The sequence below is a fragment of the Mustela lutreola genome, chromosome 17 (assembly GCF_030435805.1).
Source record: "Mustela lutreola isolate mMusLut2 chromosome 17, mMusLut2.pri, whole genome shotgun sequence".
Taxonomy (NCBI): domain Eukaryota; kingdom Metazoa; phylum Chordata; class Mammalia; order Carnivora; family Mustelidae; genus Mustela; species Mustela lutreola.
Window position 1 is genome coordinate 4,108,174 of NC_081306.1, and position 16,809 is coordinate 4,124,982.

The 16,809-nt window shown below is 44.0% G+C and overlaps 1 protein-coding gene across 4 annotated transcripts in view; it reads right to left on the bottom strand.

Annotated features, from left to right (window-relative positions):
* Positions 1-16,809, bottom strand: part of LCMT1 (leucine carboxyl methyltransferase 1) — a 55,567-nt gene that overhangs the window by 2,447 nt on the left and 36,311 nt on the right. Inside the window, exons 7-10 of one of the 4 annotated variants that reach the window (XM_059153997.1) lie at positions 9,053-9,173; positions 6,998-7,066; positions 5,119-5,220; positions 3,900-3,991 (exon numbers count right to left, since the gene is read on the bottom strand). In XM_059153997.1, coding sequence (XP_059009980.1) covers positions 3,900-3,991; positions 5,119-5,220; positions 6,998-7,066; positions 9,053-9,173 — 384 coding nt within the window. The remainder of the gene's footprint in view (positions 1-3,899; positions 3,992-5,118; positions 5,221-6,997; positions 7,067-9,052; positions 9,174-16,809) is intronic. The other 3 variants (XR_009349083.1, XM_059153998.1, XR_009349084.1) reach the window with 3 other exon arrangements.

The following is a 16,809-nucleotide window of genomic DNA, read 5'->3' on the forward strand; positions in this document are numbered from 1 at the left end:
TCTCTGCCTGCCTCTCTGTCTACTTGTGATCTCTCTCTGTCAAATAAATAAATAAAATCTTAAAAAAAAATACCATAAATAAAGTCAAAAGATAAATGACAAACTAGAAAAAAAAAACTGCAACACAAATGACAAAGGGTAGATTTCCTTTCTCTGTAAAGAGTTGTTAAACTTCATGAGAAAAACTTTTTAAAAACTCAGGTTTAAAAGACAGGTAAAAGACATATTCACCAGAAAAGAAAAACAAGACGCTCTCAATCTCATTAAAATATGAGATACTTTTTCAACTATCAGATTGATGAAGATCAAAAGAAGGCTGATACGCACTTTAGCAAGGACATGGGGGAAAGATACTCGCTGTTCTGTGTTTACCAGTCAGATTACAAAACGGTACAACCTCTCTGTCCAGCAACTTGATCTCCTCTATCGATGCTGAAAATGCACACCCTCTTACCAAGCAATTCTGCCTTTTTAATTTTTTTATAGATTTTTAAAAATTTATTTATCAGATAGAGATTACAAGTAGGCAGAGAGGCAGGCAAAGAGGGGGGGGAAGCAGGCTCCCTGCTGAGCAGAGAGCCCAATGCGGGGTTCGATCCCAGGACCCCAGGATCGTGATCCGAGCCAAAGGCAGAGGCTTTAACCCACTGAGCCACCCAGGCGCCCCCCAGCAATTCTGCCTTTTAAAAAAATATTTTGCTTATTTATTTGACAGAGAGGGACACAGAAAGAGAAGGAACACAAGCAAAGGGAGTAGGAGAGGGAGAAGCAAGCTTCCTACTGAGCAGGGAGCCTGATTAGGGTCTCAATCTCAGGACCCTGGGATCATGACCTGACCTTCAGGAAGACACTTAACAACTGAACCACCCAGGTGCCCCACTCAGCAATTCTGCCTTTAAGATTTTGCCCTGTGAGGGGTGCCTGGGTGGCTCTGTTGGTTAAGTGTCTGCCTGCAGCTCAGGTCATGATCTTGGGGTCCTGAGATCAAGCCCCGCATGGGCTCTGGCTCCCTGTTCAGCAGGGAGTCTGCTTCTTCCTCTTCTTTTGCCCCTCCCCTGCTCATGGTCTCTCTCGTGCTCTTTCTCACGCTCAAATAAATAAATAAAATCTAAAAAACTTTTTTTTTACCCTATGAGTACAAAGATGTATATTCCAGAATATTCACTGCAGCATCATAGCATAAAACCTTAAGCAAGAAGAGCTGGGTTAAATAAATTAAAGCACATTCACACAATAGGATAGGATATGTAGCTATCCAAAAGAATGGGAAAGTCTATATGTATCGACACAGAACAGCCTCTACCGCTCATCATGGAGTTCAAAATGGAAGCTGTGTAGTCAATAATGTGCAGGGCACACTATTATCTACAAAAGGGACAGTGGGGGATACACATGTGTGTATACACATAAGTCTCCTCTGTAAGAATACACATGCGTGTATACACATAACTCTCCTCTGTAAGAATACAGTTGAAACTGGTAATGGTGCTTGTCTCTTGAGAGGATGTAGTAGTCCGGGAGGGAGGGAAACAGGATTGGAGGGCTGGTTTTTCTTTTTACTCTACCTTACTTTATTCTGTACATTTTCTTTTATAATGTGCCGGTATGAATTTTTTTCAAAAAAGCATTTAAAAATGTAAGCTTTAAAACATACGCACACACAAATATGCAAAACATGTAAAATAGATTAATACATTTGTTTCTGTTAAAATATGGGCACACTGTGGGCAATTCCAGGCATTTCCAAAAAGTATTAAGAAAATTTAAAATGATCCATATGCTCACCATTCACAACAGTGACTGCTAACACGCAGGTACTGCCATTAGTCCCGGCTGGAGGTGGGGAGAAGTGCTTACGTATGTGCATTTGCTACATGTGTTTCTGTGTGTTGTGTTTTTGTTCCTGTCCTGGTGGGCAGGCCTAAGGATCACATTTGAACTGAGAGTGACTAAGCATACCGTACTTGGCTTGCTTCCTACCTCCTCTTACCAGAATTCACACAAGGCAGATTTGCCTAACACCAAGTTCTACAAAACACCAACACCATAATGAAGGCTCCAGGATGCTTAGCACCAAGTTCAGTTCTTAGGATACTAGATTGTGAAGCCGTTCCCTCAACCGTGAACTCCAAGGCAGGCATATCTTTTGGTCTGTTTTGATCTCTGTTGTGATCTCTGTTGTATGCCTTGTGCTTAGGAAAGTACATGGTGCATAGCTGGCGCTCTGTATTTGTTAAAGAAACAGGCTTGCCTTAGATTTTTTTATACATAGTATCCAGCAGAAGCCCTTGGCAAATGTAGACACAAACTACCAGGTATTCAGACCTGGGAGGGCTCTGTGGCCTTGGGCAGACGGACCAAAGCCCATCCCACCTCTGGCAGGGATACACAGTGCTAGCTATACAAGGCCATGGAAACACGAGACAAATGATGGCCTAGAAAAAATGGGTTCCTGTGATGGCTACTGACAGTTAGAGACTCCTCCCGGGGCATCCAGACGAGCTGCCAGAGCATTTTCATTTTAGATGCCTGACCAGGGCTATTCAAAGTAGTCACCTTGAAAGTCAACTTGGGAGCAAGGAAAATTCTAAAAGATTTCAGAAAACAGAGACCTGATCACATGGAGACATCTCTTACACAAACCTTCAAGGTCTTGATATAAGTATTTGGAAAAAGTAGTGGTTCTTCTAAAAATTAATAACAACTTCTGTGGAGAAGCAAGGTTTAAAATTCTAATTATCCTGTAAGAGACCTACACCTGTAGGTTCCCACAGGCAAGAGGAAACACAAACCAGGGAGCATAAAGTAACAATAAAATAAGAACTTAATTAAAGCTCGCACTAACAGTGCCCAGAGATAAATACAGTGCTGTTTGCAACAGGGAAATTAACGCACAACAAAAATAAACAATAAGGCACAACTAAACACCCAGCTCTAGATGCAAATTTTTAACTACTATAAAATTATCACTAATTACTTCACCCACATATCAATATAAATACTAAGCATCATTGAACAGGACCTGGAAACCTTCTATATGTGGGTATATACTGGTATGTGAAGAGAAATAAAATCAATTGTTAAGTTTCTAAAAGAGGAGGGTGATTTATAGACCAATGCATGTAATATGAATCTACTGATTCAAAAACCAGGAACCTATATATCAATAAATATTCACCTCTTTTTACACACAGAAAAACACACCCCAACTTATTAACAACAGCAATTTCTGCATGTCAAACGCAGCTTAAAATGTGTTTTCAAACAATTTATTTTATAATTAAATTAAAATTTTGAACAGTTTATTTTATAATGAGGGGAGAAGTCTGCTTAAGAATCTGTGAGCAAGGGGCACCTGGATGGCTCAGTGGGGTAAGCCTCTGTCTTTGGCTCAGGTCATGATCTCGGGGTTCTGGGATTGAGCCCCGCATGGGGCTCTCTGCTTAGTGGGGAGCTTGCTTCCCCTTCCCCCTGCCTGCCTAACTGCCTACTTATGATCTCCCTCTCTCTCTGTCAAATAAATAAATAAATCTTAAAAAAAAAAAAATCTGCGAGCAGACCCTTTGGAAGCCCTTGGACAACATCATTCTGCTCCTCCTCCAAAACACAGGGATTGTGCAAAATTTCCACTTCCAGAGGGTGCTCTGGGAATGTTACAGGTGCGATTGCTTATTCTGACTAAAATAATCTGTGTTGTCATGGACCCTATCTCAGCAAGTGGCTAATAAGTTACTCTCAAGGTGCTATCAATGTTTAGTCTGTAATAGCAGATTAACTTCTTTCAAAGTAAGTCTAGTTAGAGTTTGAGGATTTGTTGTTGCTGTTTTTTTACATTAAAGAGAGTTATGCCTTAAATTCATAACTGTCCGCCGTGAGGCTAACTACTGCTGATCCCGCACCTGCTCACTTCAGCTTGAGGCAATCTGCTGTACAGTTCCATCATGTCGACTGCTGACGCCGTTTCCCACCCATTCGACAGGAGCCGTTCTTTCTAGAATGTGTGGTGGAGAGAAACGGAGAAGGTACAAGGCACTGGCGTACACATCCAAGACACTCTTCAAGCACATGAAAATTTCTCTTAGATGACTCCTCTTTTGAAAGCCTATCTTGGCCCCTACCTTCCTTCTCTTTACTTTGCAATTTTCTACACCAAACATGCACTGTTACAATGGGAGAGAGGTCCCCTAGGTATATTTAAAGAGAAGTACAGAAACTTCTCCAGGAGCAATAGTTTTGAAAGCATTCGAGTGGTAATGTGACGAAGACCTGTAAAATCTAACCTATTTTATGGAGGCAGGAAAAAAAAAGATATTTAGAAAAATCTACTAGATTCCGGCGGGGTGCCTGGGTGGCGAGTCAATTAAGTGTCTGACCCTTGGTTTCAGCTCAGACCATGATCTCAAGGGTTCTGGGACGGAGCCCCGACTCAGGTTCCATGCTCAGTGTGGAGTCCGCTTGAGCTTCTCTCTCCCCCCACCCACCCTTCCTGCTCGTGCTGTCTCTGTCTCTCTCTCAAATAAATCTTTAACAAAAAGGTTTATTAGATTCTGAGAAACTTAAGGGAAATGTCAAGTACAAAGGTTGGACCATGTTTGGATACTGTTTCAAACACACCAGCTATATAATTTTTTTTTTTTTTTTTTAACAATTTAGGAGATCTGAACACACACTGGGCAGGGTGCTATGAAGGAGATCTGGTTGATCTGTGATCCCATGGGTAAGAAAGTCCTTACTGGCACGAAATTCATACTGAAATGTTTATGGGTAGAATGATTTTTTACCTGGGATTTGCCTTAAAATATTCCCATGACAACACCAACACAAACTGGGGATAAATAAAACAATTTGGACAAAATGTGAATTACTGAAGCGGGCTGATGGGAAAAAGGGTGTTCCTTTTATCATTCCCTGTACTTTCATACTGTTAGAAAATCTGTATGATGAAAGTTTTAAATGCTGGGGTATAGAAAATGTCCACATGTATTTTCCACACTGAGGACTTGGCCTTCCCTAGCATGATGAACTAGTGGCCCCCGTGTAGCCCCAGCTTCTCAGATGTGCGAAGGGAAGATGCCCTTCCCTGGGTGGCTCAGGGCAACAGAGTCCCCACTCTCTGACCTGTGACTCTAACGACTTGCAGGTCTGCACTCCTGCCAGGTCACATTGTCGCCTCCGTAGGTTCTCGATCATGATCTGTCCAAACCGGTCATCCATGTTCACCTGGGAAGGGAAAGAGGAGGGTGGACACAGCCAGAAGGGTTTCTCTGCTTCCTGAATATGCAAACTAAGACATCAGCACCCTATTTCTAACCAGTCAAGGCCGACATCTGTTGATACCCAGGGCAGGTCACAGAACTGGGTGCAGGCACAGCATGCAGAGGTGACAAGGGCGTACACTGTGACAGCCTCTTGAAGGGCAACTGGATGGGCGGCGCTCGGCCTGGGAGGTGGCCACGCCACTGCCAGCACACTGTTCTGTGGGTTTACTCATGCGTGCCCGCAAGGGTGCGAGAATGTTTATGGCAGCATTACGTGTAACAGGAAGGACCTGGGAAGGATTTAAATGCCCTTCACCTGGGGTCAAAGAAATTCCAGCATGGTCATTTCATGGAATATTGCATGGCCATGAAAACAGAAAAAAAAGAGGTAGTACATGTAGATATAGACACAGACGCAGATATGGAATGATTTCATAGGTAACAAACTCTTGAAAGGTAAGGTACAGAGGAATGCGTAGAATATGCTCCTATCCACCTTTAAGGAAAAAAAAAAAACCTTTGTCTACATTTATATATGCACAAAATAATTCTGGAATCTGGCCATTTCGCTTCCCATGTTACAGGGCAAAAGTCCAGGGTAGGAGAGAGGCTTGCCTTTCCCTGTCCATCCTTTTGTAGTATTTGATTTTTTAAAAAAATTTTGCATGTAGTGTTACTTCTTAAGAACCATTTTAAACCAGTTTAAAAGACTATTAAAGTGTATATACACACAAATGCCACAAAACAGAATACAGTGTATATTATCATAAGGTATATGCTATTACCCTGTCACAAATAAAGTATCTAAACTTCATTGCTTTAATATATAGAATGATTCTCAGAGTTCCATGACAACGTTGCCAGACAAGAACCAGTATTACTCTCTTTTGCTGGATGTGTGAGGGTCATGGGGCACTAATGGTCACTGCCCACTATTTTTTCAGGATCGAAGTGTGTCTGTGAGCACACACTTCATCCTTTCACTCTCTGGGTTGGAATAGTGGCCTGACACTTTCTAGCTGTGAGGCTGGGTGGCTGTGGGCAAACTGTCTAATTCTCTGTGCTTCGGCCAACTTACCCACAAAACCTGGGGGGCTACTGTGATAATCAAGTAAGTTAACACATGCAAAACTTGTGGGATGTGTCTGCTATCTAGTCAGCAAATTTTACAAAGTTGCTATCTTCTTGTATCAGTACTGACAGGCTCATCATTTATGCGGTTTTTGTCATTTTAAACTACTGATCAGAAAGTCATGGAAGGCATGGGAATATTTAATACACGTGAGTATGCCAATGAGTTTGTATTTGTTAGAAAATTAAGTTAAATGTTTATTATTCACAAAAAGAGGATGGGAGGTGGGAACCGCGTCAGTTTAGGGATGGCTTGGACAATGGAGTTGACAATGGCACCTCTCCAGGCCTGCCCAAAGTGACAGGATCTGTGGTCAAATTTTACATTCATACCCTGTTGAATAAGAGAAAACACGAGTGAGGGGCACCTGGGTGGCTCAGTGGGTTAAAGCCTCTGCCTTCGGCTCAGGTCATAATCCCAGGGTCTTGGGTTTGAGCCCCGCATCGGGCTCTCTGCTCAGTGGGGAGCCTGCTTCCTCCTCTCTCTCTGCCTGCCTCTCTGCCTACTTGTGATCTCTGTCAAATAAATAAATAAAATCTTAAAAAAAAAAAAAAAAAGAGAGAAAACATGAATGAAACAAGGTAGACAAACCCAGATGAACACTCACAATGTGTGTCAAGCAGAATTCATTTTCCCCAGGCATAGTATCCTGCAAGCAAAGACAGATTCCCAGGATCTACAGAAAAGACAAATGAGGCTGGCTACTGTTATACCCATTCATGAGGACTGCAGACTGAGTCTGAGCAGTGCCCCCAATTAAAAAGAGGTAAGGAAGAAAACTCAACCAAGAAACACCTCTGTAAGAACCTGGCCTATACAAGAACATGGCACAGGGTGGCAAAACAGTGAACCAGGTCTAGCCTTAGATCTGTCCGTAGGTATGTTGTAGTGGGCAAGGCCTTGACTGCTCTTGTCTGTATAAAATTTAAAAATAAAATGAGACTAAAAAAAAAAAAAAAGTAAAACCAGTAAAAGCAAAATAAAAGCAATAAAAATAGCTACCATGCGTGGGGGCGCCTGGGTGGTTCAGTGGGTTAAAGCCACTGCCTTCGCCTCAGGTCATGATCTCAGGGTCCTGGGATCGAGCCCCGCATCGGGCTCTCTGCTGAGCAGGAAGCATGCTTCCTCTTCTCTCTCTCTGCCTGCCTCTGTGCCTACTTGTGATCTGTCTGTCAAATAAATAAATAAAATCTTAAAAAAAAAAATAGCTACCGTGTATTCAGGGCTTGTCATTCGCCATTGCTACACATCATCTCATGAGTTCCCTTAATAATCCAGAGAAGTTTTTCCCTTTAAAAACAAGGCCCTGGGGGATGCCTGGGTGGCCAAGTCTGTTAAGCTGCTGCCTTCAGCTCAGGTCATCATCACAGGGTCCTAAGATTGAGTCCCACATCAGGCTCCTTGCTCAGCAGGGAGCCTGCTTCTCTCTGCCTCTGCCTGCAACCGTTATAAGGCCAATGCCTGCTTGTACTCTTGATCTCTCTCTCTCTCTGACAAATAAGTAAATAAAGAAATAAAATCTTTAAAACTACAACAAGGACCTGAGGCTCCAAGAGATCCAGAACAGTTCAGGCCTGCCTTGCAGCCCAACAGTGCCATAAACGCTCCTGTACAAATTAACTCTCTCACTCCTCACTACAACCCTACAAAGTCAGGATTGTTATTATTCCCATTTTTCAGATAAGGAGACAGGCACAGAGAGATTATTCAACTTGTCCAGGTCACACAGCTAAGCAGTCTACCTCCAGAGCATGGACTCCCAACCACCATGCAATTCTGCTGAAGGTCACTGAGCCAGGCATAAGAGCGAGAGCCGGGATTCAGACCCAAGCTGAGTAATTTTAAACCTCGAAAGCATAACCCTTTCCGCTAAGGCAGAAGAGTGGTGCAAACTCAGTGATCTCAGAGATCAGGAAATTTTATTCTCAAATAAAACCAAGACTGGTCTCGGACCAAGGTCCTGAAAAAGAGTTCTCAACTCTAACTCACACACCCACACAGTAACAAGCAACTGGCACCGAGCGGGGGACCGTCCCATCAGATGGGACATGGACACTCGGGTTCACTGTAGTCCTCACCACTCCTGCCTGCCTTATACTGGCCAACTTGATCCATGTGCATCACTCCTGCCTCTGAAGGAATCGGAGTCGGCTACCCCTCCACCCATAGGACAGCCCAAATTCCCTTCACCAAGGTCTGAATCTACAGTAAATACAATGATAAAAGGAGAACTCAGAAAACTTCTATTAAGGCCAAGACAGAAGTTTCAGACTCTGGCCATAAGTTCGCTGGAAATCAAGAAATCAGGGGGCACATGGGTGGCTCAGTGGGTTAAAGCCTCTGCTTTCGGCTCAGGTCATGATCCCAGGACCCAGGGATGGAGCCCCGCATCAGGCTCTCTGCTCAGCAGGGAGCCTGCTTTCCTTCCTCTCTCTCTGCCTGCCTCTCAGCCTACTTTTGATCTGTCTGTGAAATTAAAAAAAAAAAAAAAAAAAGAAATCAGGAATGCTGGGGATTGCCAGAATCAATGAAAAAGGAGGTATGTGAGTGGGCAGAGGCAGAAGGAAAAGAGGAAGCGGGAAAACATACTGAGGTTGCTCAGAGAGTGTTGAGCCACCACGGAAATAGAGGCAGAAAGCAAATGTCTCATGCTCCCACTTACCTGTTCATAGTTTATGAACATGGCGGGGTCAAAACTGCTGGCTGCCCACTTGAGAAGGTTGGCCGACTGCTCCGGAGTCATATAAACCAGCACACATTCGGCAATCAGGAGTGTTGGCAATCTTAAGAGAAGAAAAAAGGCACATCCACATGTATTCATCAAACGGACTCTCTAGGGATGACTGGGTGGCTGCGCTGGGTAAGCACCCGGCTCAGGTCATGAACTCCGGGTAGTGAGATCAAGCCCACATCGGGCTCCCCACTCAGTGGGGAGTCTGCTGGAAATTCTCCCCTCCCCCTGCACACATGCTCTCCCCGCCAAGAAAGAAAGAAAGAAAGATAGATAGATAGATAGATGTCAAGTACACACTAAAAAAAAATGGGACTCTCTAATGGCACCCATGTGGCAGTACTGGTGGGGCAGTAAAACTCTGTTTTTCACACCCCAGGAAAACAAGACACACTGAACAAGCACATCAACAGTCAATGTACTAATAGATGTAGAACACCATCGTGACCCAAAGTTTCAGACTGTAAAAAGGTGAGCAATGAGCAAGGGTTTGTCTCGCTTCTGAAACAGTGTTAAAGGCACGTGGTGTTGTGTAGACATAGCTACAAATTCTCCCCTTCCCCTACCCCCGATAGTCCAAAATGGTGGAGGAGTAGGAGACCTTGGTTTTGGCTGGTCCCAGGAACTCAGTTAGAGAGCTATCACATCATTCTGAACACCCACAAACTCAACCGGAGATCGAAGCATAGCTGCAACTCTACAAATAGGAAAGGGACCCCTTTCTGCAAGGTAGGAGGTGCCGAGAAGTGAATCCGAGGCAACATACCGGAAGATAAACCGTGGGGGTTGGGGGAGCCTCCATAAACCGGCACCACAAAGTGACAGAGCAGCAGAGCACAAAATCGGAACTTTCAGACGTCTGTCCTGGCTCACCAGGATGTCCCTGCCTGAAAGGAGCTCCGGTGGTGAAGCAGGGCAGAATCCTGGGTAGGAGAGTGTAGTCTCAGGATCCCAGCGTCCCAGAAAGACTGGGGGTGCCCGAGTGTGGCAGAGCTCCTGGGCATCGGAGCAGGGAAGACGGCTGCAATCAGAGAGCCCAGGAGGGGGTTCTCAGCTTGGGGTTGCTAGAAACTGTGAACCAAGGCATGGTCAGGTGACTGCTCCCGGACTAGGGGCCCAGGAAGCAGCAGAACCACCACAAGAACCCCCTTCCTCCCCTGGGAGGCGTGGCACAGGTGCACACTGCAGGAGTCGGCACAGTTTGCAGACTTGAAAGGGATCATGTGCCTGAGATAGAAATGCTCGGTCACAGGCTGGATGAGGATGGAGTGTGGTTGGAGACCAGGGAGATAGGAGTGATTGACTGCTTTCCTCTGAGGGCTCACCGATACCAGACTGGATAAAAAAGCAAGACCACTGAGGGCCACCCGGGTGGCTCAGTGGGTTAAAGCCTCTGCCTTCGGCTCAGGTCATGATCCCAGGGTCCTGGGACTGAGCCCCGCATCCGCATCCGGCTCTCTGCTCAGCAGGGAGCCTGCCTCCTCCTCTCTCTCTGCCTGCCTCTCTGCCTACTTGTGATCTCTGTCAAATAAATAAATAAAATCTTAAAAAAAAGCAAGACCATCGATATAATCTCTGTCTGCAAGAGACTCATCTTAGACTCAAAGACACCTCCAGATTCAAAGTGAGGGGGTGGAAAACCATTTACCATGCTCACGGACCTCCAAAGAAAGCTAGGATAGCAATCCCTGTATCAGACCTATAGAGATGAAACCAAAGACCAATAATGGATGATGAAGGACACTATATCATAAAGGGTCTATCCAACAAGAAGATCTAACCATCGTAAATATTCATGCCCCTCACATGGGATCAGCCAATTATATAAGCCAGTTAATAACAAAATTAAAGAAACACACTGGTGATAATACAATAATCGTCAGGGACCTTAACACGCCCTCACTGCCAAGGACTGACTGTCTAAGCAGAAGATCAACAAGGAAACAAGGGCTCTGGATGACACACTGCACCGGATGGACTTCACAGATACAGTCAGAGCATTCCACCCTAAGGCAACAGAATACACAGTCTTCTCGAGTGCACGTGGAACATTCTCCAGAACAGAACACCTACTGGGACACAGATCAGGTCCCAACTGGTACCAAAAGACTGGGATCATTCCCTGCCTATTTTCAGACCACCATGATTGGAAACTGGAACTCAATCACCAGAGGAAAGTTGGAAAGAACTCAAATACATGGAGGCTAAAGCAGAATCTTAAACTTCAGGGAAACCAATGAAAATGAAAGCATAACTGTGCAAAATTCTGGGGATGCAACAAAGAGAGGGAAGTATCCAGTAATACAAGCCTTTCTCAAGAAACAAGATAGATCTCAGATACACAACCAAACCTGACACCTAAAGAAACTGGAGAAAGAACAGCCAATAAAGCCTACACTCAAGAGTAGAGCAGAAATCAATATAATAAAACCAAAAGGACAGTAGAACAGATCAATGACTAGGAGCTCGCTCCTTGAAAGAATTAGGAAGATCGATAATCCCCTGGACAGACTGATCAAAACAAAAAGAGCAAGGACCCAAATAAACAAAATCATGAATGAAAGAGGAGACGTCACAACCGCACCAAAGAAATACAAACACCCGTAAGGACGTATTACGAGCATCTATATGCCAACAAATTAGGCAATCCGGAAGAAACAGATGCATCCCTGAGATAGATACACGACCAAAACTGAACCAGGAAGAAATAGAAAACCTAAACAGACCCAAAACCAGCAAAGAAACTGAAGCAGTAATCAAAAATCTCCCAACAAACCAAAGTCCAGGGCCAGATGTCTTCCCAGGGGAATTCTACCAACAAGCTACACGAGAATTAATACCCAATCTTCCGAAGCTGTTTCAAAAACCAGAAGTGGAAGGAAACCTTCCAAACTCTTTCTATGAGGCCAGCATTACCTTGATCCCCAAACCAGACAGAGACCTCACCAAAAAGGAGAATTACAGAGCAATGTCCCTGATGAACATGGATGCAAAAATTCTCCCGAAAATACTAGCTAATAGGATCCAACAGTACATGAAGACGATTCTTCACCACGACCAGTGGAATTTAATTCCTGGGATGCAAGGGTGGTTCGATGTCTGCAAATCAATCAATAGGGATAGACTACATAGATGAAGGAAAGGACAAGAACCATATGATCCTCTCAACAGAGGCAGAAAAAGCATAGGACAAACTACGGCATCCTTTCTTGATCAAAATTTCAAAGTGTAGGGAGAGGTACATTCCCATATGGGAATGTACCTCAATATCATAAAAGCCATCTATGAAACGCCCACAGTGAATACCATTCTCAATGGGGAAAAAGAGAGCCTTTCCCTTTTCCCCTAAGGTCAGGAACACAACAGGGATGTTCAGTATCACCACTGCTGTTCAACATAGCACTACAAGTCCTAGCCTCAGCAATCAGACAACAGACAACAGAAAGAATAAAAGGCAGGGGTGCCGGCAAGGCTTAGTTGGCTACGTGTCTGCCTTCAACTCAGGGTCCTGGGATCGAGTCCTGATGATGCTCTCTGCTCAGCAGGGAACCTGCTTCTCCCTCTCCCTCCGTCTGATGCTCTGCCTACTTGTGATTTCTCTATCAAATAAACAAATAAAATCTTTAAAAAAGTAAGAAAGAAAGAAAGAAAGAAAGGGCAAAGAGGACATGATACTCTATGTGGAAAACCCAAAAGACTCCACCCCAGAATTGCTAGAACTCATACAGGAATTCAGCAAAGTAGCAGGATATAAAATCAATGCCCAGAAATCAGTTGCATTTCTATACACTAACAAGGAGACAGAGAAAAGAGAAACTAAGGAGTTGATCCCATTTGCAATTGCACCCAAAACCATAAGATACCTAGGAATAAACCTAACCAAAGAGGTAAAGGATCTGTACTCCAAAAACGGCAGAACACTTATAGGAAAGAAACTGAGGAAGACACGAAGAAATGCAGAAATGTTCCACGCTCATGGACTGGAAGAACACATATTGTTAAAATGTCTATGCTACCTAGAGCAGTCTACATAGTCAATGCAATCCCTATCAAAATACCATCAACTTTTTTTTCACAGAGATAGAACAAATAATCCCCAAACTTGTCTGGAACCAGAAAAGACTCCACACAGCCAAAGGAGTGTTGAAAAAGATCACCAAAGCTGGTGGCATCACAATCCCAATCTTAAGCTCTATTACAAAGCTGTAATCATTCAGAGAGTACTGGCACAAAAACAGACAAATGGATCAATGAAACAGAATAGAGAATCTGGAAATACACCCTCAACTCTATGGTCAACTAACCTTTGACCAAGCAGGGAAGAATATCCAATGGAAAAAAGAGTCTCTTCAACAAATGGTACTGGGAATATTGGACAGCTACATGCAGAAGAATGATACTATACTATTTCCTTACACCATACACAAAAATAGTCTCAAAGTGGACGAAAGACCTACACATGAGACAGGAATCTATCAAAATTGTAGAGAACACAGGCAGCAAGTTCCGTGACCTCAGCTGCAGCAACGCCTTGTCAGACACGTCTCCAAAGCCAAGGGAACTAAAGGCAGAAATGAACTACTGGGACTTCATCAAGATAAAAAGATTTTGCACAGCAAAGGGAATAGTCGACAAAACCAAAAGACAACTGGCAGAATGGAAGAAGGTACTTGCAAAAGACGTGTCAGATAAAGGGACAGTATCCAAAATCTAGAGAGAGCTTCCCAAACTCAACACCCAAAGAATCATCTGATCAAGAAATAGGCAGAAGACATGGACAGACGTTTCTGCAAAGAAGACATTCCAATGGCCAATAGACACATGAAAAAATGGTCCATATCACTGGGCATCAGGGAAATACAAAGCAAAACCACAAAGAGATACCATGTCACACTGGTCAGAAAGGCTAAAATTAACCACTCAGGAAACGACAGATGTTGGCAAGGATGTGGAGAAAGGGGAACCCTCCTACCCTGTCAGTGGGAATGCAAGCTGGTGCAGGCACTCTGGAAAACAGTATGGAGGTTCCTCAGAAAGTTGAAGGTAGAGCTGCCCTACAACCCAGGAATTGCATTACTGGGGATTTACCCCAGAGATACAAATGTAGCGATCCAACTGGGCACCTGCATCCCAATATTTATAGCAGCAATGTCCACAATAGCCACAATAGCTCTTTCTATGGAAAGAGCTCAGATGTGCACCGACAGATGAATGGATAAAGAAGATGTCATGTAAACAACACAGAAAGACAGAAAGACAGACAAACACACACACACTACTCAGCCATCAAAAAAATGAAATCTTGCTATTTGCAATAATGTGGCTGAACCAGAGGGTATTTTAAAAAAATAGTTAGTTTATTTATTTGAGAGGGAGAAAAAACAGAAGCAGGGGGAACAGAGAGGCAGAGGGAGAAGCAGACTCCCCACTGAGCAGGGATTCCCAAGGCAGGGCTGAAGGCAGATGCTGAACAGACTATGCCATCCAGGTGCCCTGGAATTAGTGGTATTATGCTAAGCGAACTAGATCAATCAGAGAAAGACAATTACCATATGATCTCACTCATATGTGGAATTTAAGAAACAAAGGATCATACAGGAAGAGAGGAAGAAAGGATCATGAGGATCATACAGGAAGAGAGGAAAACATAAAGTAAGAAGAAACCAGAGAGAGACAAACCCTAAAAGACTCTTAATCATAGGAAACAAACTGAGGGTGCTGGAGGGGATGGAGGTGGGGCGAGGGGGTAACTGGGGAATGGACCCCAAGGAGGGCATGGGATGTAATGAGCACCGGGTGTTACAGAAGACTGATGAATCACTGACCTCCATCTCTGAAACTAGTAACACATAACACACTGTCTGTTAAATAACTTAATTTAAATGAAAATAAGACCCCCCACCACCACACCTGCACATGGTGACAAGGTGACACAGCAGACTCTTTCACTCCAGATGCAGAGACTCTTCCTTCCCCAGGTATCGGGGTTAGTTGTAGAACTCGCTTTAGCCAAGGGAACAGTAGCAAACTTAACGCAAGCAGAAGCTTGAAAATCACTTGCACAGGGGCCCTGGCTCTCTTGCCTGGAAACCTAAACCATCATGGGAATGAACCCAAGCTAGCTTGCAACTGGAGGGGAGGCCCTGTGCAATACAATGAGGCATCCTATTTGCCTGCTGTCCACATATAGTGAACCTAAGGGGATATCAGCTATACCTGGCCCCAGCAGACGTACCAACCGGCTAAGCCCAGCCCAAACTCTCCACTCACACAGAACCTTGAGCAACTTGTGTATCTAGGTTGTGAGCTGTTCTAAAGTGGAAGTTTTCTAAAGCACTGAGTTGGAGAGACTCTGTTACACATTAAAAACTGACTGACAAATGCAGAAATAATGATACTTGTTTAATCAAATCAAATTCTTATATGTCTTTACCATCAAGAATTGACAAGAACACGAACAATCTTAAGGAAATTACATTGGTTAGTATGCACTCTGATTCAACACACGAAGTAATGAACAAATTATGAAATAAGAAAAGCAATAAACTCCTAGAAAAATCTCTAAAACCCTTAATTCTTAAAAGGGAACACAACCCCGAATGATGTGAGCTCTGCTGGTTTATTCCTGGCTCTTTTACTGCTCCTTCTCTTCCTTCTTTACTGTATCCACTTTCTTTCTCTGCCCCTAAATATGGCTATTCCTCATGGCTGGTTGCTATTTTTCTCACAAAGCAAGTGGGTTACTTTAAAAAAAAAATTTTTTTTTAAAGATTTTATTTATTTACTCGACAGAGAGATATCACAAGTAGGCAGAGAGGCAGGCAGCAGCGGGTGGGGATGGGGGGAGGTGGCAGGCTCCCCGCTGAGCAGAGACCGCTACCCTCCCCCATGTGGGGCTTGATCCCAAGACCCTGGGATCATGACCTGAGCTGAAGGCAGAGGCTTTAACCCACTGAGCCACTCAGGCTCTCCTAAAAAAAATTTTTTAAAGATTTATTTATTTATTTTAGAGAGAAAGCATGTGCACAGGGGATGGGGGAGGGACAGAGGGAGAAGGAGAGAGAGCATCTCAAATAGGCTCCCGCTGAGTACAGAGCCCACCATGGGGCTTGATCCTATGACCCTGAGATCATGACTTGAGCCACAATCAAGAGTCAGATGCTTGGGCGTCTGCCTTCAGCTCAGGTTATGATCCCAGGTCTCTGTGATCAAGCCCCACACTGGGCTCCCTGCTCAGTGGGAAGCCTGCTTCTCCCTCTCCCACTCCCTCTGCTTGTGTTCCCTCTGTCACTGTCTCTCTCTCTCTCTGTCAAATCAATAAATAAAATCTTAAAAAAAAAAAAAAAGAGTCAGATGCTCAACCAACTGAGCCACCCAGGCATGCCACAGGTGGGTTATATTTGTCTATTTTTACTGGTGGGGGTTCTCAAAACGAATACATTGTCTGAACACGAATACATTGTCTGAACTCGAATACCCAAGAAAGCAGTTGAAAAACACATGGTATATGTTACTGTCAGAATAGAAGTTGTACACCTGGGCTCAGGGTGTACACTCTTTATCACCAGAAAGGCTCCCCACCAAACAAGTGCGGGCTCTGACCTAATCACAGTACCAAGTATAGATCATTACCGTTCATGGGTTTCCTTCTTTCCTTTTACTTTGACCATGAAATGGTATATAATTCA